Source organism: Apis mellifera, linkage group LG8 (genome assembly GCF_003254395.2).
Source record: "Apis mellifera strain DH4 linkage group LG8, Amel_HAv3.1, whole genome shotgun sequence".
Lineage (NCBI taxonomy): Eukaryota > Metazoa > Arthropoda > Insecta > Hymenoptera > Apidae > Apis > Apis mellifera.
Genome location: NC_037645.1, coordinates 11,932,835 through 11,957,830, shown reverse-complemented (window position 1 = coordinate 11,957,830; position 24,996 = coordinate 11,932,835). Strand labels below are relative to the sequence as shown.

The following is a 24,996-nucleotide window of genomic DNA, read 5'->3' as shown; positions in this document are numbered from 1 at the left end:
TAATAAATATTCAATATAATAGGGTGGTACAAAAAAATTATTTTTCAACGATGAAAAAGATTTACGTTTAACCTTTTCAAATTTTGTACGATAAAAATAGCTTCTATAAAAATTTAGAGGTGTCGCAAGTGCTTTAAAGCGTTATGATCTTTCATTTTAAACTATTTATAAAATATAATATATTTTTTTTAATTTTTCATTACAGTCACTTATAATATTATTTTCTCTAATCTTCTTAATTATAATTCTAATAATCTTCTTAATCTAAATTTTTTATTATAAGTATTAATTTATCGGTATCTCAAAATGAATGTGTAAAAGGATATTCATATCATAAATTAAGAATTCTAATTCTAAATTCCTTCGTTCAAAATGATTTATATTATATTAGAAAGAAATATTATTTCCTGAAAAAAATTAAATTAAAATATAAAATCAATGAGAATTATAATTTACAAATGATTTAAGGCACCATAAAAAATTTTTTTAACTAAATTCACACTTTAATAGCTTAAATATTGCTATTGAAGTAGATACAATTTTCATTCTTTATAAATTGTAAAAAAAAAACATCATCCTTATGTTTCGTTCCGTCCTGTTATACATTATCTAACGTGTCATTTTATTTATCTCGTACACTTAGCGTGTATATTTGTAAATACGTATACAAAAAGCATACATGCACATACATACATACATACATACATACATCTCTCTCTCTCTCTCTCTCTCTCTCTCTCTCTCTCTCTCTCTCTCTCTCTCTCTCTCTCTCTCTCTCTCTCTCTCTGTTCTGTCTGTCTCTCTCTGCTCTGCCTCTCTGTCTCTGTCTCTGTTTGCTCTCTGTCTCTCTGTTTGCTCTCTGTCTCTCTGTTGCTCTCTGTCTCTGTCTCTGTCTGTCTCTCTCTCTGTCTCTGTCTCGTGCGCACTCTTTTCGCTTTTACTCTCGTTCGCTTTTTTCTATTCAATGTTCGATATTTAAAAAAAAATCATTAAGAAAATCATAAGAAAAAAAATAAACTAACGGGGTGAATAACATGATGTGTGTACAAATCTATCGTTTTCCATACGATACGTTCCGCTGACGCGACCGCTGAGAAGTTTTCCTAATCCATGTATGTAAATGAAGGCGAAACGTCGCCGGTTCAAACGCATAATTCGTGAAGAGAAGGGATTATTGCGCAAAGTGATGCTTGTAGAGAAAGAAAAAGAAGAAAAAGTCTGATGAGAAACATTTAACATTTTTCTCTGTAAATAGAATTATGTATTGATGATATACTATAAGTGTGGAAGTATTATTCTCTTGAACAAATATTAAGAATTATAATTATTTCTTATAATACGCGTAAGGTACATTATATGACCATGACATAGCGCTGATACACATTTTGATAATTATCACTATCTAAATTATCTAAATTATATTAAATAAATTTATAATCTTTTAACGCTCAAATTTCATAAATTTTTTTTTCATTTATTCATTTATTTATTTTTTTCAATTTTTTTTCTTTTTTTTTTTTTTTTTCTGCTTATTAATTTTAAAAGTGTGCGTATAAAATGTACAGATTTTTTTTTAATTTTCGTTCCGAAAACGACTTGTTTATCTATTAAATCATATTTGACTAAAATCTTATTCGATTGGATATTTATTCGTTAGAATAGAAAATTTCATTTGATATTTTTTATATAAATAAAATTTTGCTCAATATTATACATAATAGTACAATAATGGTTAAAATAATAAAAAATAATAATAATAAAAACAATAGAAATGATAAAATGAAACATAAAATTATCAAGAAGATGAAGAAATTACAAGAAAGAAGATTAGAAGATCATTGTTCGTTTAAAAAGTATATAAGAGTACAAATAACAGTTTATTATTATAAAAATTGTAGAAATTATCATTGTATATAAAAAGTACATTCTTATCTAAAAGATAATGTACATTTTGTAATATAAAATATCATAGCTTCAATTATATATACACACGTACATACACGCGTGCGCGCGCACACATACATACACATACACATATATCATAACGTAAAGTAAATTTTTAAAATAAGATGAGCGTTAAGAGATTAATAAAAATTAGTCAATTATTGATTAATTTTTCTTAACATAATTTATTAATCAGTTAATTAATTAATAACTAAATTTTTTTATCAATTTATCCATAATGAAAAATTTATATTCATCGATGAAAATTTATTATTATTTTATTATTTTGTATTTTCTGTTATATGTTCTGTTAAATTATAAAATTATTATTCATAGATTATATTTGTATAATAAAATTTTAAATCGAAAATTTCTTCCTTAGAAATGCAATGATATTAATTCAACAAATTTTTTTCAAAAAAAAAAAAAAAATAGAAATGAAACAGAAACTAATGAATTTTTCCACGCGTTGGAAATGGAAATTTTATAAATTCATTTGGCGAGAAAATAACGGTAAAAAGAAAACATATAGAACAACGACATTATCAGCTGAGCAAATAAAATGTATCAAATTTTGCGCAATAACCCTGAATAGACTTCTCACGAAAATAAAAAAAAAATAAATTTGCCAAATAAGAAAACTTACGCACATAAACATGATTATTAATTTACATTCATATATACATATATACATATACATAATATATATAATATATGATGGAAGAGGATGTACCGTAAGGTGTGCCAATTTTTTAATTTTACATTGGTTCACGATAAATGGAAATGTACATTTGTACAATATGATTCATTCGCTAGAAGCCCCAAAATTAGTAACTATAATCTAAGAAGCATCAATTGATATCAAAAATAATATATATTAGATAACTCTAAAAATGATTAAACAATGACATAAATATTTACACATTTACATTTATACACTACTGAAAAGAATTTTTCTTGATATATCACAAAAATCAACACATTTATTTTGAATTTCAAATCTTTTATCTATTATTCATATTACCTATTATATTATATTTTTTTCATATTGGTAAATACAAAAAAAACTTTGAATTTTGAATTAAATTTCAATAGATTTCAATTTTCGAATATTTATCCATTTTTTAGTACAAATTAATTCTAAGATTACATTGCATTGAACGATTATTATTTTTGGGGTCTCTAACGAAAGAATTATTATATATATTCTCGACGAATCTGCGGTGTCCAAACTGTTCTGTATTTACGCGTATTCAAGTGCTCCCTCGTTTATCTATAATTGTGTACATCGATCTTCCGTTCGGACAAATAGATTTCACATCGATCTTATAAGTTCTTAATCATCACACAAATATAATCGAATAACATAAAAATTTCACGAGATTCATCAGATTTTTGAAAAATCAAATCCGAAATCTTTAAAAAATCATAAAGAAATCATTTAACTGATTCATAATCGTTAATTACACTAGAAATATTTATTGCATTAACTGCGGAAGTGTTCAAATTTTGACTGTTAAAATGATTCATAAAAATAACTGTGTAACAAATATCGAACTTTTTAATTACAGTTTACGATTGTTCATTTTATTATACTTTTACCGGAAAATAAATAATAATGCATACCTTACCGAGCACCTTTTGTGTAGCCAATATACATTACGTAGTGTTGTAGAACATTTGTATTTTACTCTCGCCATGGGAAATATACTTAAACAATTGTATTCTATATATGGAGATAAATTTCAACGATAAAAATTTTCTTATTTCTTTTTAACTATGAATTTAACTTATGAATTTTTCTATTTCTTCATAGATATTTCATAGGTTTGGTATAACAATTTTCTTGAATCGTTTTATTATCTTTCTTCGAGGACACACAGGTAACGGTTATCGTAACTTTTTACTTTTTCAATTGTCATATGATTGCCATGAAATATATAATTTTTCACATGTCTAGATACAAAAATATTGTAAAACACTGCAAAATACTTATACGTAGTAGAGCACAAAGTAAATCGAAAAAAGAAAAAAAAAAAAGAAAAAAATTGTATCATTCGTTTCAAATGATGATGTCTTTACATAAGCGTATATTGAAATAACAAAAATGGTGTGCGACTTTTTTTAACTATACATTACTGTAAACACCAATATACTCAATCTATGTTTATATACGTGTTTTATATTAACAAAGAATACATAAGGTGACAAAAACGTTACGTAACTGGAAAAAAACGTATAGAAAAAATTGTATGTAATAATACCAGTAGAACCTGGATAAAATATACTATCTGTAATGAATAAGAGTTTTATTTTTTGGATAAATAATTCCCAATTTAAATTTTTATTTTTTTATTTTTTTTTTTGTATTAATTATAAACATAATAAAGTTTCTACAGTATCTTCTAAAATAATACAAGAATTTATAAAGCATTTTTCACAAATTCACTGTACATTATTATTATTATTTGTTCACTGTAAATATATTAAAATTGCTATTATGAAAAAACAAACTTAAAATTGATTTAAATATAAAATTTCATTGTGAATTTAGATTTTAAAAATTTTAAACAATCGAAAACAAATCGGTGGTTATGTTCAAATGTTAATCTATTTAGTATTAATTTTATTATAAAATAATTCCTTAGAATTATAAAAGAACAGAGAAGAATTATAACAGAATTAATAGAAGAAAAGGAGACAACAACAAACTACTTGATATTTCAAACGTTAGGAACGACAAAAAAATTGAAATCTATTGTATATAATAATAATATAGAAAAGAGTATATACTTTTCAAGTCATATTTAAATGCTATGTAAATTTCTACAAATAAATATTTCTACATTAAATATTTTAAAAATATGGCACATATTTACAATATAATTATTTATTTAAAAAATTATTTAATTAATTTATCATCATATAATTTTTAAAAATTTTTTTTAAAGAAAAACATAATCAAACATATTTTAATGTACACTATTTTTAATTGTAAAGACATATATCACAGTCACAAAATCTATTTGTAATGTTTATATGTTTTAAAGCTAATTAGATATATTTTTGGAGATTTTGAACTTTGTTCAAGTCAATATGATATAAATTTTTGTTTTTTCTTGTCTCTTTCAAAGTATATACGCGTTTTAATATTTAACAAATTAATTATTATTAATTATTATTAATTAAAACATGATAATTATTATCAATCAAGAGATAATAAAGATCTAAATCCATTGAAATCCAACATTTTTTTAATGAAATTTTTCATTTGTAATTTTTTTTTAATTAATTTATATTATTCTATTTTTAGTGTGATAATTATAAAAAAAAATTAAGAATTTACTACTTTACTTCTTCTATTCTTCTATTTAATTTTCATAATAGTAGTTGGATGTTAATGGATATTACTATTTAATGTTTTAATTTACTTTCTATCTAGAATAATCTTATTTTCTATCTAGAATACGTATATATATTTTATTTTGTATATAAGTCAAACTGTAAGTTCAGGAAATATATTTATTAAAATCTGATCTAGTAAAACATATGCCAGATGTTTATTGAAAGGTGCATTTTGTAATGAATCCAAAATGAAATCCATTATTTCAATCCATGGTTTATAAAATCCCATTAACCAATAAGGTAACAAACCATACAATCCTTTTTTTGCTGTTTCATAATAATTTCGACGATTAATTTGAAAAGATAAATTCTTTGTATGATTTTTATCATCCATTACTTTTGCGTGTAAAAGTTTTACCACAGTAGCTGCACGACCACTTCTTAAAAGTTTTGCTAACACATTATAGAGTAGAATATTGGCATATGGATCCATCTTTGCTGATTGTGATGATGAAATAAACATCCAGAAAATTCGTGAAATTATTGATGGCACATTCAATAATCTGATCACTAAAACAATAATAATTGAATATTTATAATTAGAAATTATTTATAAAATAAATTCTTCGAAAAATAAAATTATTTCAAAATATGTTGATTTTTATATATTATATTCTATTAATAATTTATTTTTTATTTGTATCTATATTCATTTTGAGTATTGTTTTAATTATTATTTTGAATTTATTCACAGACATAAAAATAAATTTTTTTTTTAATTTTAAATAAAAGAAAAGCATAATAATAGTATAAAACATTAATTTAAAAAAAAAAAAATAAAAAAAAAACTTACCAGCATCTACAACACGGAAAGATTCACTCTTAATATGAGATCGTTCCAATGAAGAAGATAAAGTCCGAAAATTAAGATCTAAATTAAGATTGTTTCCGAATATTCCAAACAATAAATCACGATGTCCTTTTTTCTCTGTTTCATTTATTGTTGAATCGCTTGATGGTTCAATTCCAATATCTGTGTAATCATTTTTTATATTAGTAGAAGCTAAAAATACCGACATAAATTTATCTAAATGTTGTCCTTTCTCTTTTCGTAGTTTATATGCCATATTTTGATATAATATGCCAATATCTGGTGTGCTATAATTTGTAAAATAAGGTTTTAAATTTGGCACAGTCAAGAAATTATATAATAATTCACTACTTCTAAGCACTGGCTTTGATAATAATTTTTCCAAAAAATCTTCATAGCGTTGTCTATTAATAGCACAAGATGAATGTGGATTCTTTCTTGAAGGTAATGGTGAATCACTCAATTCTTTATCTCCATGAAACTCAGCTAATCGTGTTCGTAAAACATAAAAATCTTGATCGCGACGTAAAACTGTCCAAGATTTTCCTTCAGCAATGTTATGTACAGCTATCACATACAAAGTTTGATTATCTCCAGTTTCAATATGTGGAATACTAATTCGCCATGTTGTTAAATCCCTGTGAAAACTATCATCCGAATACTTGATTTCATTGTAAGGACGAGAAGGATAATCTATTTCTTCACCTTGATATATATCTTGATAGGGCATTCCATCTATTGTAGACGATCTTAACACACCATCGATCTTTGGAAAATGATTCCCTATCTTTGAAGATATATTTGTAGATCCACTAGTAACACTTAAATAAAAATTATATAAATTTTAAAGTATCTCTTAGAAAAATTAGTACTAGTAATTCATTTGGTCATATAATTCATTATAAAAAAATAGTTTATAAAATATTAAAAATTTTAAGTTTTTGACTATTTTATGATTTTATTATAATTAATAACTATTTGTCCTAATATAATTAAACAATTAAAAAAATATAAAAAAAATTACCTTGTATATGGTATCTGTTTTATTCGACTTGGAATTGCTTGTCCACATAACAAATCATATAACTGTAATATTACATAAAAAAATAATTATATTATATTAAAAAATTATTAATATATAATTATTAATATATAATTTATTAAATAATATATATATATATAATTAAAAGATAAATTATTATATTAAAATTATATTAAGTAAATATAAAATAAAAACAACTTACTTGATAACTATGATGGAAAGATGGTAAACAAGTAGATTCTAATAAAGCATGTGCCTCCTGATGTGCTTGATAAAATGGTCGTGAAGTCCTCATTTCCTGAATCTTCTTTGAACCTTTTTCTAAAACTAAGAATAATATTGACATAAAATACAATTATATTCATATATATTAATGTATATTCAAATATCACAAAGAGATTTATGTAATTTAAATTACATAAATTAAACATATGAAATAACTTATAAATTATTTGTATAAAAAAAAGTTTTAATATAAAAATTACATAGTATGTAATAAATTATAAAAAAAAATAAAAAATATAAAAAAACGTTCTAAAAACTTTAATGCTTATTATCAATGGAATTTTAAAAAAATATTTACTTTGTCTTATCCCTATCGATATATCTTCTGGTAAATGTAAATATTCTGGACCTTCAGGATCTAAGTATGTTGCATACATATTTTGAATATCTGTATACAAACTATTTTCTGCATTCAAACTCATATCTGGATTTAACATACGCTTACTCAGGTCATCTGAAAATAAAAAAATATATCAGAACTTTTTAAATTTTAATCTATATTCAAAAATATCAATTTTAAATTTATTAGAAATTGATTCAAAATTTATGTTGTAAATATGTTTAATTTAAATCCAAAATTATAATTCCAGAAAATTTAATTTAATTTAATAAAAAATTACTATTATAAACTAATACATAAAAATTTTATATATATTTACCAATATCTAAACAAAATTGAAAAAGATTCATGGGTCCAGTTTCTTTAATGTGTTGCATAAACATATATAATAATCGAGGATCATTCAAAATTTCATCCAATGAAGGTTTCAAATTATTCTGCATAACTTTAGATATCAATGGTATTGTCACCCAGCATTGCAACATTGGCACATTAATCGTATCCATATGATTATACATTGAATTTTCATGATGAGTAGCTAAAGTTATTAATGCATTTATGTTATCTGGATCAGCAATAGCATCTATTGCTGGTAATAAAATCCAATTAGCTAAAATTTCACGAAGTATAACCTAAAAACATAATAAAAAATTATAGTTTTTAATTGTAATGACTATATTGAATTGAGAAGTCTCCAAGTAATATAACAAATTTCATTTTAACTAGTCTTTAATTCCTTATAAAGCTAAATTAATGAATTATTTAAAAAGATGTTTTTCTTGTTTTAATAATTAATTAACTACTGATTCTGAAACTAAATTTAAAAATTAATTAAGTTTTATTATAATAAATAATATAGTAAAACTAAACATATAATATAAATATAATTGAAAATTTCATTCTTTCAATGAATTCTATAAAGACTTACTTTATTATTAATAGATACATGAATAGCTGGCAATAGATGTGGTATAATTGCAGTTACTATTCCTCTGAGATAATTTAACTCTGCTTTACGCGAGTAACTGGCTGGATGTATTTCACAACCGAAGTGATCGATTAATTGATTTCCAAAGGAAGACATGTCCGATATATCTTTCATTTTCATGCGTAGTGTTTTCCAATTTTGAGCATGTTGTAATATTAAGGGTATTAAGTGATAAAAGACGACATTAGGGACGTCTGTGCGAAGTAATCGGACTGTAATATTTTTCGTTGCTGTGGCTGTTGCCAAACGAAGTTGTTGTACGAATGCTTCGTTCGTTGAAAAATTCGAATACCATGCGCAAACATATTTCTGTAACAGATCTTCCAAAAGCTGTAAAAGAAAATAATATATTAATTTTTATATTAGATTCGAACTAATTTTAAAAATAAATACAAATATATATATATTTTTTTCATCATTTAATTACAATAAATAAAATATTTTTTTATTTCTTCTTAAAATTAGCTTTTACAAAAATAAAACAAATAGAATAAAAGTATTATTATTATTATTATTATTATTACTATATTAAACTTAAGTTATTATAAAATATTTTGTAAATAAATGACTTCTAAAATCAATATTATTATTATTATTATTATTATTATTATTATTATTATATATAATATTATTTTATATTAAGATATAAAATTTACTATCTATAATGTAAAGGATAATTACTTGTTCCAAAGCATGGTCAAAATCTTTTGGAATTTTCACTTTAGTTGAATGTGGTAACAATTTATGCCTCTTGCAGCTATTATTACTGCAAACACTGCATGGATCTTTAATTTCATAAGTTGGCTTAAAAGTATCACTTAATGCATTCAAATCCACACCTATATACTCTAATATAACAAGTCCATAAAAGATACTTGTTATATAGAGACAACATATAATAAGTACCCAAATAATGCTGAAATTTTGTAATAAATAACAAAATTATTTATTCTTTTATTTTTATCTAAAAAATAAATTAAGATTTTTTTATATTAAATATTTTATGTTTAATGTATAAATATATGTAACATTATTAATTATATATACTAATTATATAATAAAATATAACGATTGTGACAAAAATTCAATACAAAATACAATTTAGAATATTTTAATTTATTCTTATAACTATATAAATTTTAATAAAAATTCAAAAACTTACTTGATTACTTGAAAACTTACTAATTACATAAAAAAACTATTTTTATTATTTATTATTTTATTAATAAAGAGCATAATAATAAAAATAAAAATATTAAAATAATAAGATAACCTAATTACAAAATAATAAAATGAAAATAAAAATACTATTAAAATTAAATAATATAATAATAATACAATAATTTGAAAATATATACTATAAAATAAAGGTATATCAATTACATACCTTTCGAATACAATTGAAACAAACGCAATCAGTATAAAAACAGTCGCTGGAATTATTACATTACATATAGTAATTATTATATTATAAAAATCTTGTATTTTATCAGTAGATATAAATGCCATTTCTTTAATAACAAATATTTTTATTATAATTAGAGTAAAACATCGTTATCATATTTTCGCATAACATTCAAATAATTAAAATATGACACAAGGTTTCAAAGATGGTTTCACAGGATAACATATGATATTAGTATTGAACAATGGAGATGTGTATACCTATAGTTACTTAATATGTATCGAAACGCAGAATTAAAAATCGTTTTGTTTTGATAACTAATATAATTTTGTCTCTTTAAAGTATATATTAATTTTATAACCTAATATTAATGTGATATATAATTAAAAATTAAGACTGATAGTAATTTTCATTTCAAAAGGTCAAAAATTTAAATAAAAAATTTTATCTCATTGTTTTCATAAGAGTTTTATAAGAGTTTATTTTAATATAAGAATTACTTAAATTTATGTATATATTATTTGTTTTTTAAAAATATTCTTATTTAAAAATTATTAATAAATTTCTATGCATATTTTTAAATACATCCTAACAAATTTATGATTAAAATCTTAATTTATATTATATTAGAAATTTTATAATAGTAAATATAATCACTCAAAACTTATTTCAATGGCAATATTTCCTCCGGATCCAAAATATATTTTTCGTAACATGGATTGTGTAAATTGTATTCTTTTTCAAGTAACTTCCAACATAGAACATCTTTATGCAGGTACTGCTAAGGGCAATATCCATGTTTGGGATTTAAATGTAAATAAAACACTTCATATTTTTATTAAGTAATTTTCAAATATCAATATTATAGAATAAAATAAAATATATAAAAATTTGAATTATATTAATAATTTAAATAATAATAATAGTAATATATATATATATATATATATATATATATATATATATATATATAATATATATAATATATATAATATTATATAACATATATATAATTTTTAAATAATTTTATAATATAATATTTTTATATTAAAGACAAATAGAGAATTATATCAAATTACATCAAACCAGGATTCCTGTTTAAATTTACAAAATTTAAACAATGACAATTTATTTGTACAACATAAATGTGGTTTATTAAAAATGTATAAGAAAACAGAAGCTCAATGGATTATGCATAAATCAATGAATATAGATTTTTATCATTATTGCAGGTACATATATATATATATATATATACATATGTATATACATGTGTATGTAAAATTTTTAATAGCTTTGTAAAAAAACTAACTAAATTTTTTTAGTAGAATTATTTCTTAAATAAAATAAATTATACTAAAATTTTTATTATTGATTTTTATTAATTTAATTTATATGTTCACAACAGGTTTCAAGTACTTTCTGATAATGAAATATTTATACCACTTAAAGAATCCACTGTTGGAATTTTATCTTCAATTACTTTTAATATAGAATTGAAATTAAATACTTCAAATTTTCAAAATCTAGGAGAAATAATGGCTATTAAACCACTGAAAAATGAAAAATTAGTTTTAATTGCTTATGAAGTAGGCAAATTAATCCTATGGGATGTTCGACAAAATAAAATATTAAGTTCTTTAACTGTAGAAACATGTCCAATGGCTTTAGATTTTGATACTACTTTAATGAAAGGAGTTATTGCTGGTCCTTCTGACAATTTACAGGTAAAAATTAAAAATAAATATAAATGAATTAATCAAAAATTAGAATTGATATGAATTTATATATAATGATATAAATTTTTAATTTTTAGATATTTACATTATCAGTTAATCATGTATTAAATAATAAAAATAAAATAACTATAACAAATCCTGGTACTTCTATAATAACAATTAGACCTGATGCTAAAATTATGGCTGTTGGTGGATGGGATAGTCGAGTTAGATTATTTTCTTGGAAAAGTTTAAAACCACTAGCCGTTTTAAATCAACATAAAGATACTATACAAGATATTAATTATTCTATACAAGGAATAAAAGTATATGATAACAAATGCATAATGGCTACAGCTGCAAAAGATGGATGTATTGCATTATGGGATATTTATAATTAAACTTTATTAATGAAAAACTATTGAATAATTTAAATAATGATTTGTAAATGATTGTAATTAAAAATTATCTATTAATGTATATGAAAGTTTAATTAAATTACATGAAATAATTTCATACAATATATATAAAAATATATTTTATTGTACTTCAATTCATGTAAATATTAATTTTTTATTAAATTATATATTTAATATCATATATAAAACATATAAAAGTTATTAAGACATATAATTGTATATATATATATATATATATATATATATATATATATATATATATTATATTTATATATCAGTTTTCGTTTTTTAATTGAATTCTATTTAAGATTTCTATTTAAATAAAAATTAAAAATACAAAATTATTAAAATTATAAATTATATAGAATAAACAAAAATTTACAAAGTAGAAGTAATAATATTTTTTTAAATTTCTTCTAAGTAGATGTATAATTTAAAAAATATAAATTATAAAATTTTTTATAATGATACAATCATTGAAAATTATTTTAATTTAATAATTTAATTATTTATTATAAATTTACAACTTATTGATATTTATAGAGGTTAATTTTTCGAATGTGTTTATTTTCAATAATCGCTTTGTCATTTATCTTAAATTATTATATTTTATTAAAATTTATACATAAATAGATATAATATAATGATTTATTTTAATTATACTAATATAATTTGATAAAATTCAAACAATATTAATTAGAATTTACAGTATATTCTAAGATATACTATACTAATCTTACTTTCTATAACTACTGTTATAATAATTATTATGTTATATATTTAATTATATTATTGATAATTATTTATTTATTTTTGATATATTAAATATTAAGTATTGTTATTTAAATTTTATCTAACATAATATATTTATTAATATTTAAAATGTTTATTACACAAATATCAATTATGAATAGAAATTTTTATTTAAAACAAAATGTATCATTACAAATTTTAAAATATTCAAATGTGATTAGAAAACAAACGCCAGTTGAATATTGTTTGGAATTAGTTAGGTATTTTATAATTATTGATAACAAGTATATGTGTGGTTATTCTATATATATATTATTATTTTTAATATTGTTTCATATATAAAAATTAATAATTAAATAAATAAAAAAATATTTAATTATGGTTTATGAATATTTAAAAAATTTAGGCTTTTTCTAATAAATAAGGATTTATAAATAAGAATAATTTTTTTTTTTTTAATTTTTTAAAAAAGATATAGATAAAAGAAAATAAATTTTTATTTCTTAATATTTTAATATCTTTCAGAAATCATGATTATGAAAATTATTTATGTACATTATTGTTATCACATAAAAATAAAGCAGCTGCATTTGTAATCCGTGCATTTAATGTTGAAATAGCTCAAATAAAAGACCAAGTACATGATTATAAAATAGGAGAAATGAGATTAAAATTTTGGATAGATGCATTAAATGATACATATAAAGGAAATCCTCCAAGAAGTCCTGTTATGTTAGCATTACATACAGTATGATTTTATTTTTTTATTTTATCAAATTTTAATATTAATTATAATTCTTTATTAAAAAGTATGATAATTTTAAGAAAAATTTTTACAGATTTTACAGAAATATTCTCTTTCTAAACATTATTTTAAACGTCTTATTGATATAAGACTTGAAAAACTTAAAGATTATTCATTTAATGATATGAGTGCAATAGAAAAATATACAGAATATAGTAGTTCTTCCATTTATTATCTTTTATTACAAGCACATGGTGTGACTAATATTGATGCTGATCATGCTGCAAGTCATATGGGCAAGGCTCATGGCATTGTGAATTTAATTCGATCAATTCCATATAATGCTAGTAAAAGAGTAAATATGTTGCCACAAGATATATTAATGAAACATAATGTATCTACAGAAGCTGTATTACAAGGTCAATCAAGTAAAGATCTTCAAAATGTAATATATGATGTAGCTTCTTATGGAAAACTACATTTAGATGCTGTAAGTATATATTAAAAATAAAATTATAATAAAAATAAATTAAAAAATGAAAAAATAAGAAAAATAATATTTCATCTTTTTATTTTATGTGTATTTTAATATAAAAATTTTTATTCTTTTTAGACAATTTCTCTTAAATGTAAAATGGAGAAAGAAGCTCATTTAATTTTTTTACCAATAATTTGTCTTCAAAAATATTTAAATGAATTGAGAAGAGCAGATTTTAATATCTTTGATGCAAGATTACAGAAAAAGAATCATTTACTTCCTTTATACTTATATTGGAAAAGTTACACATATTAAACTTGACTTATAAATATTTATTACATAAATTTAGTTTTAATTTAAATTATCTCAATTAAAATATTATAAAATATTAAAAATAATAATCGTATATATATTACAATAAAATTAAATATTATAATTCATTAATTTATAAATTTTTCAAATTGTTATTTTGATTTGTTTTTGTGATATTTAATTATTAATTAATTATTAAAATATAGATGTGTATAATATAAAAACTTTCAATAAAAGTTAAAATTACTTCATGCTTTATTAAAAGAAATTAAAAAAATTAAAATAATTTAAATAATTTATTTCAATAACTTATTATCATATATTTTAACATGTTTTATTTATTTAATAATATTGTATGATTTGTTTATAGAAACTAAGTATTTTTTTAGGATTTTTAACTAAAATGTGACTTTACATTTTTTAAACATTACGAAAATAATTTGTATAATTATCACAATCCATTTCTGTAGAATTTAAAGATAAATCTCCAGTACTACAAGGAATTGTAGGTATATTTGAACCTTGAACTGTGAATCCATGATAATCTTCTTGTTCCGATTCTGTAGAACATGGTAAATTTAAATGGGTAGATACTAATAAATCATTTGTAGATTTTTCTTGTTGTGTATCAAAATCACTTTGTGTATCCAAACTTATAAGACTAGTTTCATCTTCTGCTTTGCTTACATCAAAACTGTCATCACCAATGAAAGATGGAAAATCAAAAGTAGGAGATGGTGTAATACAATCTTCCATTAAAGAAGTTTTTATATCGTTTAATGGTGTAGAATTACTAATTGTAGTAGGACAAACCTGCAATTAATTGTTACATGTAAGTTCTTATAAAGGATTTATCAATTTGAAAAAATTATTTACTTGTGGAATAATTGGAGGTGGTAATTGATAGCTTTCAATATCTTCGCAATCTAAATTAGTAGGCAATCTCTGACTGTGTGTAATTAATAAAGGAGTTCTGTCCAAAACTGTTTGTACTTCTGATTTCATTTCTTCTTGAAATTGTAACATTTTTTCTTTTAAACTTAATGTTTCATTCATTATTTCTGTAGTTTTGGCTTTCATTTCATTAAGGAGTGTTATATCTTCACACATTAAGTGCAAACTCTATATATATAATAAAATAAATTGTACAAAAGATATTGAATTATTCATTCAAGATTATTAAAGGAAGATATAATATATACTTCACATATCATTAAAGCAGATTCCCATGTATTAGCAGGTACACGTTCTCCAGACATATAAGCATTAAAATCTTTTTCATCCATATTCAATGATTCAGCTGTTAAATTTTCAATAAAAGATACTGCACAACACTACAATATTTATTATGTTTTTTTAAATATTCTATTTTTTTAAATTAATTTAAATTTTGTATAAAAATTTTTTTTTTCATTTTTTTTTATAAAATAATAATGTTTTAATTAATTATTTTGATATTAATTATAAAATATTCCAATAAACATTACCAAATTTGTAAAATAATATCCTCCTTCTCCTGTCATCAATCTGCTTGCATTACAAAATCTAGTAATAAAATTGATGTTACTTTTAAGACGAGCAGGATTAGCTTTTAAAACAATAAAAATTAAGGCAGGAAGAAATTCATCTGCAGATGCAGGTCCACCAACAGATTGTTGTAACATTAAAAATATATTTCGACAACAATAAATAACACAAGAAAGTTTTTCTTGTGGAGCTTTTGCAGAATCCATATTTAATAAATCTACAACAAGTTTAAACTGTCTTTTTATAATTAATTAATAATTGTTAACTTGATAATATATAATTGAAAAAATTATAAATTTTTGAATTTTTTAAAAACAAACCTGTTATAGAAGTATAAACAAGTTCTCTAACTTCAGAACTGGTTTCATGTATTCGACATTCCAGATTTTTTCCACTAACCCAATTCAATTGTCTGATTCTGTAACATTATATTTATATATAAATTTGAAATTTCATCTTTAATCTATAAATAAGATAAACCTTTTTTGTATTGCTAAATCTTTTTCTTCATCATTTGTAAAAGGTGGACAAAAAAGAATTCTATAAAGTAAAGTCATTGTATATCTTTCTACATAATCTAATAATTTTTCTTTGACTTCTGATGTTATATCTGAAATAATAAATTTAAAATATTTGTTTTATTTACATTTATTTAAAAAATTCGTTAAATTATTTTATTTATACATTCTCAAATTATTTTATTTTAAATTTATTTTTAAAATACCTGCATATTTGACACTATTTTCTAAACGTTTAGCAAATACTTGATAAAAATTTTGTGTAATCTCTGAAAGTTCTTCTATTCTTTTAATATCTTTATTCTGAAGTATTTCAATAATAAATGAATGCATACATTTCTTAACATCTCTTTCTACTGGTGTTTTAGCAATCATAGCTATTAAGTCACGATTATCTGTTTTTACTTTTTCAAGATCAGGATTATCTTTTGTTAATTCATAAAGTAATTCCTGATATCCCTGTACTAAAAAAAAACAAAACTTTTAGAATAATAAAAAAATATAAAGTATGGAAGTAAATATTTATAGAAAAATATAAATAATAATTTGAACTATATCTTTTAATATAAATTAAAAAAAATCATACATAAAAATAAATATTATAAGATAAATCTACCTTTTGTAACTGGTTTACGAAAAGATATATTTAATAATTTATACTTTTTTTCTTGTACTTTTTTTTCTTCATATTTTTGATGAGCACTAATTGTATTTTTATTCGAAGAAGCACTGAAACATTTATAATATTATTTATCACTAATAATAATAATAATATTAATTACTAATCAAAATAATATAAAATTTAAATTTATAAATATATCATTTTCCTTTTATATAAATAAAATATTTTTTATTATATATGAAAAATTTTTTAAATAATTAATTTTTAAAAATAAATATAATATAGTAAAATATATAATATAAGGAATAAATGTAAAAAAAAATCCAAATATATAATTTTTAAATACTTTTATGTACAAAGATCTTTCATAAAAAAATATAATTATTTTATTTTGAGAAATAATTGAATAATGTAAATTAAAATGTAAATTAAATTTATATTAAATTATTATTATAATGTATAATTCTTTAGAAAAATCATTTTTTTCAAATATTTTATATTTACATTTAAAATACATTGAATTAAAAATTTAAAAAATTTTTAATTGTAACTAATTTAATATAAATTATAATCAATAGACATACAAATCATATCCCTGTCCGTGAATATTACATTCTGTTTGTGATCTTTGTTTTTGTAAATATTCTCTATAACATTTGCTGCAATAACCTTCCCATTCGGCATTTCCATAAAATCCACAACCATTTTTACATTTAAGATCAGCTTCATCAATTCTTAAAGTGGGTGTTTTTGTTGAATACATTTTGACAAAATTCTTAAGTTTTTAAGTTTTTTTTTGTATAATATTGATTTTTAATCAATAGGTTAAGCAAAAAAGACAATAAAGTTAATCACATATTGATGTCTTTTAAACGAATAAATTTTAGAGTAAATCAAAGAGAGAAAGTAATGAAAAAAGATAGAGATAAAAATTATGAATCAGCGCCATCTTTAGAGTGCTGCAGATAAAACAAAATATGAACAAAGATAACAAATAATAGAGATAGAATAAGAATTGCTCTATTTTTGAAAGACATTTTTTTTAAACGCAGGATAAAGTAGAGAACCAAAATTTTAAAGTACAAAAGAGATGGCATTGACAGTTTTTATCCTATTTTTTATCCTCTTTTTCTATTATTTGTTCTATATTATTTTTTCTTATTTTGTTTCATTTGCGGCACTCTAGAGATGGTACTAATTTTATTTTAAATTTTTATTTTATTCTTATTTTTTTCACTATTTTCACTTTGTTTATATTTGTTCTTAATAAAGCAAAATAAATAAATATATATTCAATAGTATATATAATTTAGAATAAATATTATAAGAATGAATATTTAAAAATTGTATAATTAATTGTATATTATAAATATAATTGTATATTAAAAAAAATTGTATAACATCGATTTCTATTAGAATCATTATAAAATGATTCAATCTCTTTTTCGTTCCTTATATAAAAAGTAAATATATTCGTGAGATATTTTTAGAAAATTGATTTTAAAGACCAAAAAAAAAAATAAAAATTCGTACAATAAAAATATTAGTTGAAGTTTATTAAGTTTGTTTTTAGATGAAATAAAAACAGAATATATTATTTCATTTAACCGAAATTTAAATTGCTTGTCATTTAATAAATAAATCTGAATCAATATTTTTATATATCAATTTTTGTATTTATTTTAACTTTTAGAATACTTTTCCAAAATATCCCAAAATATATTAATGCTTTGTATAAAATATTTTATAAAAATTTATTTTATTTTTAATAAAATGTTTATTTTTTTTCGAACTTTTTATATAGTGATAATTAATCATTATTTATTATTTACATATTATTCATATAATTGAGAAATATATAATAATTATAATTTTTAAGACTTAAAATTGAAATAAAATATATTAATTTTCAGCACATATATTAAAAAATTTAAATTTTTACTATTTTATAAAATTATTTGTATTAAATAATTTATATACATATACTCCATTTTTAAAGGTTACTTTAATATTTTTTTGACATATTAATTAGAATTTTTTTTAGTAAAATCATAGAAAATGTAATTATAAATATAATTTCAAATTTTGCCGCGCTTCTTATTAAGGTTATTGAGAGAAATGTTTTCGCTATTTAAAAAAGAACAAGGGTTTTAGTTTGTTTTCTCATTTAAAAAGTAAAGAATTAAATGTTTTCTACATCTTGTTAAAAATTTAAAATATATATGACAAAATGATGCATTGTACAAGAATGTTAACTCTTAAAAAGGTATATTTTTAATTAAAATAATAAAAGATTTTAATTAACCTAGTAGTTAAAAATTATTTTTATATTATTATTAACTTTAATCTTATCTTAAGATAAAGATTATAAATGTAAAGATTATTATAAAAAAATATAAAGATTATGATGTTTTTATTGATTTTATTTTTTTTATTTATGACAATAATATTATATATTATTTTTATATTTATGGTGTAATAATTATTGTAAATTTTCTTATCATGATTTCTTATTTATAATATCTAATTAAATTAATTTTTCTTTCTAATGTATGGCCTCTAAAATATTTATGACAAAAGATACCTTTGTCGTCTACATTAAAATATATAACAGAATATAAATTTATTAATAATAGCGATATATATTTTTTAATAAAACCTCAATTTCGTCATTTTTATAAGAATGTACATATAAAAAATATATCTAAGAATTTAATTAAACCAATAAGTCCAAGTGGAATATTTAAAAATTTATTACATAGGTTTGATCTTTTCAGGCAGAAATATGTAAGTATAATTATATTATGAATTTAATAATGTTAAATAACAAATATATATTAAACATTAATATAAATTTATTTATATTTTATTGTATTTTTAGTATTTAAGTGGATTAGGTTATTTAATATATGATGACATTCCTAGAAATCTTAATTATTCAATATTTTTTAAAGGTATGTTTTTGATTTTAATATTTTATTAATACAATTTAACATCATTTAATTAGATTTAATAAATTGTTAGATAATTAAATTATTTTTATTTACTAGGTTTTAATATGCCAGATACATTTTTCTCTTGGTTTTTAATCACAGAATTGCATGTTTGGATGTTAATGGTACGTTTTATGGCTGAAGGAGAAAAAGGTAAAGTAGTTATAAAGAATATTGTCGAAGCCATGTGGCATGATGTTCTTGCAAGAGTAGAACTACTTGGTGTAAGTATCTAAATTATTTATTATCATTGAATTACAATTTATATATATAAGTATATTTATTTCATATAAATATAAAAAAAAGTTTTATATTTTAAATTTTATTTTTATTTTATTAATTTTAATTTTTGCTAATCAATTTATTGTTTAAAATGTGTTTATTTTTTTTATTAGCCAATTGCTCCAAAAGTAAAAAAGGAACAATTAATGGAATTAACATATCAGTTTAATGCTGCTGTAATTGGTTATGATGAAGGAATTATGTCAGATGATAAAGTATTAGCTAGTGCATTATGGAGAAGATTTTTTTCTTTAGAATGTAACAATCCAGAACATCTAGAAAAACTTTTAATTTATGTTAGAAAACAGGTAATGAAAATATTTTTATTTTCTTATGGTGAATTATATAATAATATGATTATTTTGCTTTTAGATTAATGAATTTGATAAAATTCCACCTGAAAAAATTTTCCAAAAATCAATGGTAAAATGGGTAGATTTGTAAATTATCAAGTGAAATTTATTAATATTTTTGAATGAATTTGTAAATTTTAATTAGTTATAATTCACATAACAAATATATTTAATCTATGTATTAAAATTTCATCTTTTATTTCAATCATATTTATAATATTTAATACAAATTATATTTATAATAATATAATTAATAATAATAATTAATTTATTAAAATATTACATAATTTAGTTTTTGAACCTACAATTATATTGCACAAATATTGTTTTTTACAATTTAAATTACAATTTTCTTGCAATGAAGGTTCTGCTTGCTTGTAAAAATTCCTATAGTAACAATAATATAAATAAATTATATAAAATATATATAATTTTATATTTAATATTTTATTTTAATTATACTATACCTATAATATTTGTTTAATAATGTTTCATTTTTTGCTGCTATAGAGAGCCAATCACTTAAAGATTTGGCAGATAAATCAATAAGGTTATATTCTTCTTTAAAGGAATATGATTTATACCAGATTGGTCTAACATGGATATTTTTATTGGCAAAACTAAGATCATACATCCAATTTTGATAATCAATTACTGCCTGCAAGAAGGAATTAATGTATTTTTACATCAAATTAAGATAAGTCTATAATCATTTACATAATTATATTTAGTTTAGATTATTTTATTTATCATAAACAAATAAAAAATTAACTTACATAATTGCTACAATTCACTATATATATTTTATAATTCGGATTCAATTTTGAATAAGTTGTTATGCTACCACCATTCCAACCAATATGTTTTGGTTTATTATCAGAATTATAGAATATTGCTATTTCATCTTTATGAGTATGTCCATTAAATTCAGCTTTAATTAAATGAGAGAATCTATCAATTATTCTTAAGTATTCTCGTTTCCATGTCTTAAAACAACTATTACTATTAAAAGGTATATGGGATAAAATATGTACAAATTCATTATTCTTTTCTGCTTCAGAAAGAATATTTAGAAGCCATTGCAGTTGATTATCAGGATCTTTTGGATTATACCAAAGCCACCTGAATAAATAAATAAACAAATAATTAAAAAATATATATATATAATGAATTAATCAAAATAACTTATAAAATAAAATTTTGAAATTAATAATTAATTTTTAAAAAATTTATTTTTAATAATAATTATTAATAGCAATTATTACTATATTATTATTTTATGATTATGAAATCGTATTTATTTCACATACCAATTGTAAGAATAACAAACATTACTATTTAAGGCTATAATTCTAAATCCTTTTTTTGGGATAACAGTATAATATCCTCCTTGAAGTATTGTGGAACGCGTAGATTCTGGTAACCAACCATATCCAATCCATAAATCTGCCATTAATTTATAAAGCCAATTTGTAGTTAAATTGACTTGTGTTATATTTTTTGGTGCAAATCTATATTTAATTTAAAAAATTATTGATTTAAAAATTTTATATGCAAATGATTCAATTCAATTAACTAAATTAAAAAATATAAAATCAAATATTTAAAAAAGAATATCCAAAAAGATTTTTCAAAAATCAAAAATAAAAAGTATATTGATATTTTTCAATTACAAATATATAATTTACAAAAAATTTATCTTCTAATAGTAAAATCAATTTTTCAAAATTAAAATTTCAGTAAACTTACTGATTTAAAGGGTGTGGTTCATGATTTCCAAGTACTGGATATATTATAGTATTGTTAAAAAGATTATGAATGTAATCATACATTTTTATAAGACTTTGAATATTTCCTTCCTTTGAAGTCTCCCATACTCCATGATCTATTATATCACCAGTAAAATATATAAAATCTATATCCTAGAAATTAAAATAAATTTCATTTAAATTGTGATATAAATTTTGTAATATTTGTAATTTATTAATTATATCTAACTTATGAGCACCATATTCTATATATTAATAATTAAAAAAAAAATTACTAATATTAAAAAATAATTACTAAAATAAAATAAAAAAAAATGAAATTTTTAAATAAAAATCAATAAATTTTAAATTTTATGCATAATTAATCATTGCCTGGATTTTATTAATTTTTTTTTTATTAAATTATTTATAATTCCAGTACTTGATGTGTATCCTTCATGTGATGTAAAGCATCAATAATTGCATGCCATGGAGTATCACAGGATCGATAATCTCCCCAAAATCCAGCAAATGAAGATATATCAGATATATTTTTATTTTGATTTTTTCGGCAACAAACTGGTTCTCCACAATTTGCATTACCATTTATTTCATAGAGAAGATCATAATGCAGATCCGTTATTTGTAAAATTTTTATTTGTTCTTGTGTTTCATTTTCAGTAATTGTTATATTAAAATTGTTATTAATATCAATATTCCAGTCAAATTTAGAATCATTTAAAGGACAAGATTTGGATTCCAGAACAACACCACAAATTGTATTAGCTGTTAGATTTGGTTTGGAATCTATTATATACAAAATAATAGGCTACAAAAATAAAAAATTGATAATCTATAAATAAAATTAAAATATTTTGATAAATATATTTTGATAAATAAATAGTTAAATATAAAGTTTAATTACCAAGTTTGATTCAATGAATCCTTTACATACTCTTTCTGTTTGGATGTTTAAAAGTACACATAAATTAATTACATTGTTTCTTATATCTTCTTCAGACATTCCTTTATGTCGTGAATTTATAAATGTTGTTAAAATTATTTTACATATAATACATATTTTGGTACTTGAATTAGCCGAAAAAGATCTCCAATCAGAGTTTTGAAGTTCTGTGGGAATCTTTAAAAAATTGATCATATTCTTAAACAATTCTCTTTCATGGTTTAAATTTGTCCATAATTCAATTTCATTTGAAAATGAAATTACATCTACATCTGTTAATAAATAAATTTTTTATTTTATTATTAAATTAATTATCACTTTATTATTAAAAAAATTAAAAAAAAATTTTATTATTTCAAAAATTATTTTGAATAATATATTTTAAATAATACATTATTTTTATTAAACAATTCAAAAGAAGATAATTTCTTAAGATTTTCTTAAAAATTCTAAAGCAAAAGAAAATTAAAATTTATAAATTACAAATTTATGAATTAAATATAATTCTTTAAATAATATTTTTATATATTAATTTAAATACAATATATGTTTAGAATATTATTCAATTAGAAAATATTATTAATTTTATTATTATTCGTAATTAATATACAACATATTTTTATTAAAAAATGAAAATACTTTTATTTTTCTAAATTTATTTTTATTAATTATAATTTAATTTAAATTAATTATTTTATTTCACCTTCTATATTTAAAGCGGAACTATTAATAATTAAAATTAATAAACTCAAAATTAATTGTTGAAACATTTTGTTTTTCCACTTCAATTCAATTCAATACTACATTTAATTTAATGTTTTCAATCGTTTTCCCTTTTTTTTTTATCTTGTTTAAGTATTTTTTTACTGATAAATGGTGCAATATTTTCTTAAGACGATTATTCCATGATTTTAAAAATAAACATTCAATATTAAGAAATATATTTAAAATTTAAATAATCTTTAGATATTACATCTAAAGTTTTAATATATTTAAAAAAATAATATATATATATGTATATATATATATATTATGTATCATCAAATTGCTAGAAATTCTATAAAATTAAATTCTTAAAAATTAAGAAATCTATAAATATAGAATAATTTTTTCCATTTAAAATAATATTTTCGAATAAATCAATATTGTTGAAAATTAATAAAACTACTAATATTTATAACATTATATAATATATAATAAAATTAATTTATTTTTTATTTATACATATATATAATTTTTTATTAAAAGATTAAAAGTTATTTTGTTCATTTTTTTCGTATATTAAATACAATCGCGTTGATAATTTGACATATTTTAAAAATTTGTAATATTTTTTTCTTATAA

The 24,996-nt window shown here is 20.2% G+C and overlaps 6 protein-coding genes across 7 annotated transcripts; 3 read left to right on the top strand and 3 right to left on the bottom strand.

Moving 5' to 3' along the window:
* Positions 1-5,405: 5,405 nt before the first annotated feature.
* Positions 5,406-10,990, bottom strand: LOC551297 (sorting nexin-14). Of its 2 annotated transcripts, none has more exons than XM_006569726.2 (9): positions 10,878-10,990; positions 9,497-9,731; positions 8,756-9,145; positions 8,147-8,459; positions 7,786-7,941; positions 7,405-7,529; positions 7,185-7,246; positions 6,143-6,981; positions 5,406-5,859 (listed from the first exon to the last, which is right to left on the bottom strand). In XM_006569726.2, exons 1-9 carry the CDS (start codon positions 10,934-10,936, stop codon positions 5,441-5,443), a joined length of 2,598 nt encoding a protein of 865 aa, XP_006569789.1. In that variant the 5' UTR covers positions 10,937-10,990; the 3' UTR covers positions 5,406-5,440. The 2 variants fall into 2 exon arrangements, with proteins under 2 accessions (XP_006569789.1, XP_623699.3); XM_623696.6 differs by lacking the exon at positions 10,878-10,990 and adding an exon at positions 10,203-10,589.
* LOC113218929 (guanine nucleotide-binding protein subunit beta-like protein 1) lies at positions 10,793-12,471 on the top strand. Its single transcript, XM_026442184.1, has 4 exons — positions 10,793-11,033; positions 11,274-11,452; positions 11,629-11,947; positions 12,037-12,471. The coding sequence occupies exons 1-4, from the start codon at positions 10,893-10,895 to the stop codon at positions 12,337-12,339; spliced, it is 942 nt and encodes a 313-aa protein (XP_026297969.1). The 5' UTR covers positions 10,793-10,892; the 3' UTR covers positions 12,340-12,471.
* Positions 12,472-13,209: 738 nt separating this feature from the next.
* On the top strand, positions 13,210-14,712 carry LOC726383 (NADH dehydrogenase (ubiquinone) complex I, assembly factor 6). Its single transcript, XM_006569725.3, has 4 exons — positions 13,210-13,370; positions 13,636-13,858; positions 13,950-14,345; positions 14,469-14,712. Exons 1-4 carry the CDS (start codon positions 13,240-13,242, stop codon positions 14,646-14,648), a joined length of 930 nt encoding a protein of 309 aa, XP_006569788.2. The 5' UTR covers positions 13,210-13,239; the 3' UTR covers positions 14,649-14,712.
* A 308-nt stretch (positions 14,713-15,020) lies between these two features.
* LOC412728 (rab5 GDP/GTP exchange factor) lies at positions 15,021-18,230 on the bottom strand. Its single transcript, XM_396181.7, has 9 exons — positions 17,897-18,230; positions 17,307-17,419; positions 16,897-17,154; positions 16,653-16,782; positions 16,493-16,590; positions 16,133-16,389; positions 15,848-15,979; positions 15,522-15,767; positions 15,021-15,458 (listed from the first exon to the last, which is right to left on the bottom strand). The coding sequence occupies exons 1-9, from the start codon at positions 18,073-18,075 to the stop codon at positions 15,066-15,068; spliced, it is 1,806 nt and encodes a 601-aa protein (XP_396181.4). The 5' UTR covers positions 18,076-18,230; the 3' UTR covers positions 15,021-15,065.
* Positions 18,231-19,422: 1,192 nt separating this feature from the next.
* LOC726341 (ubiquinol-cytochrome-c reductase complex assembly factor 1) lies at positions 19,423-21,144 on the top strand. Its single transcript, XM_016913327.2, has 6 exons — positions 19,423-19,578; positions 19,893-20,099; positions 20,194-20,266; positions 20,363-20,529; positions 20,701-20,895; positions 20,960-21,144. Exons 1-6 carry the CDS (start codon positions 19,543-19,545, stop codon positions 21,029-21,031), a joined length of 750 nt encoding a protein of 249 aa, XP_016768816.2. The 5' UTR covers positions 19,423-19,542; the 3' UTR covers positions 21,032-21,144.
* A 44-nt stretch (positions 21,145-21,188) lies between these two features.
* LOC726315 (sphingomyelin phosphodiesterase 1) lies at positions 21,189-24,413 on the bottom strand. The gene is made up of 8 exons (XM_026442378.1): positions 24,356-24,413; positions 23,614-23,924; positions 23,131-23,517; positions 22,690-22,862; positions 22,251-22,451; positions 21,717-22,062; positions 21,408-21,598; positions 21,189-21,327 (listed from the first exon to the last, which is right to left on the bottom strand). Exons 2-8 carry the CDS (start codon positions 23,845-23,847, stop codon positions 21,204-21,206), a joined length of 1,656 nt encoding a protein of 551 aa, XP_026298163.1. The 5' UTR covers positions 23,848-23,924; positions 24,356-24,413; the 3' UTR covers positions 21,189-21,203.
* Between the last annotated feature and the right edge of the window lie 583 nt (positions 24,414-24,996).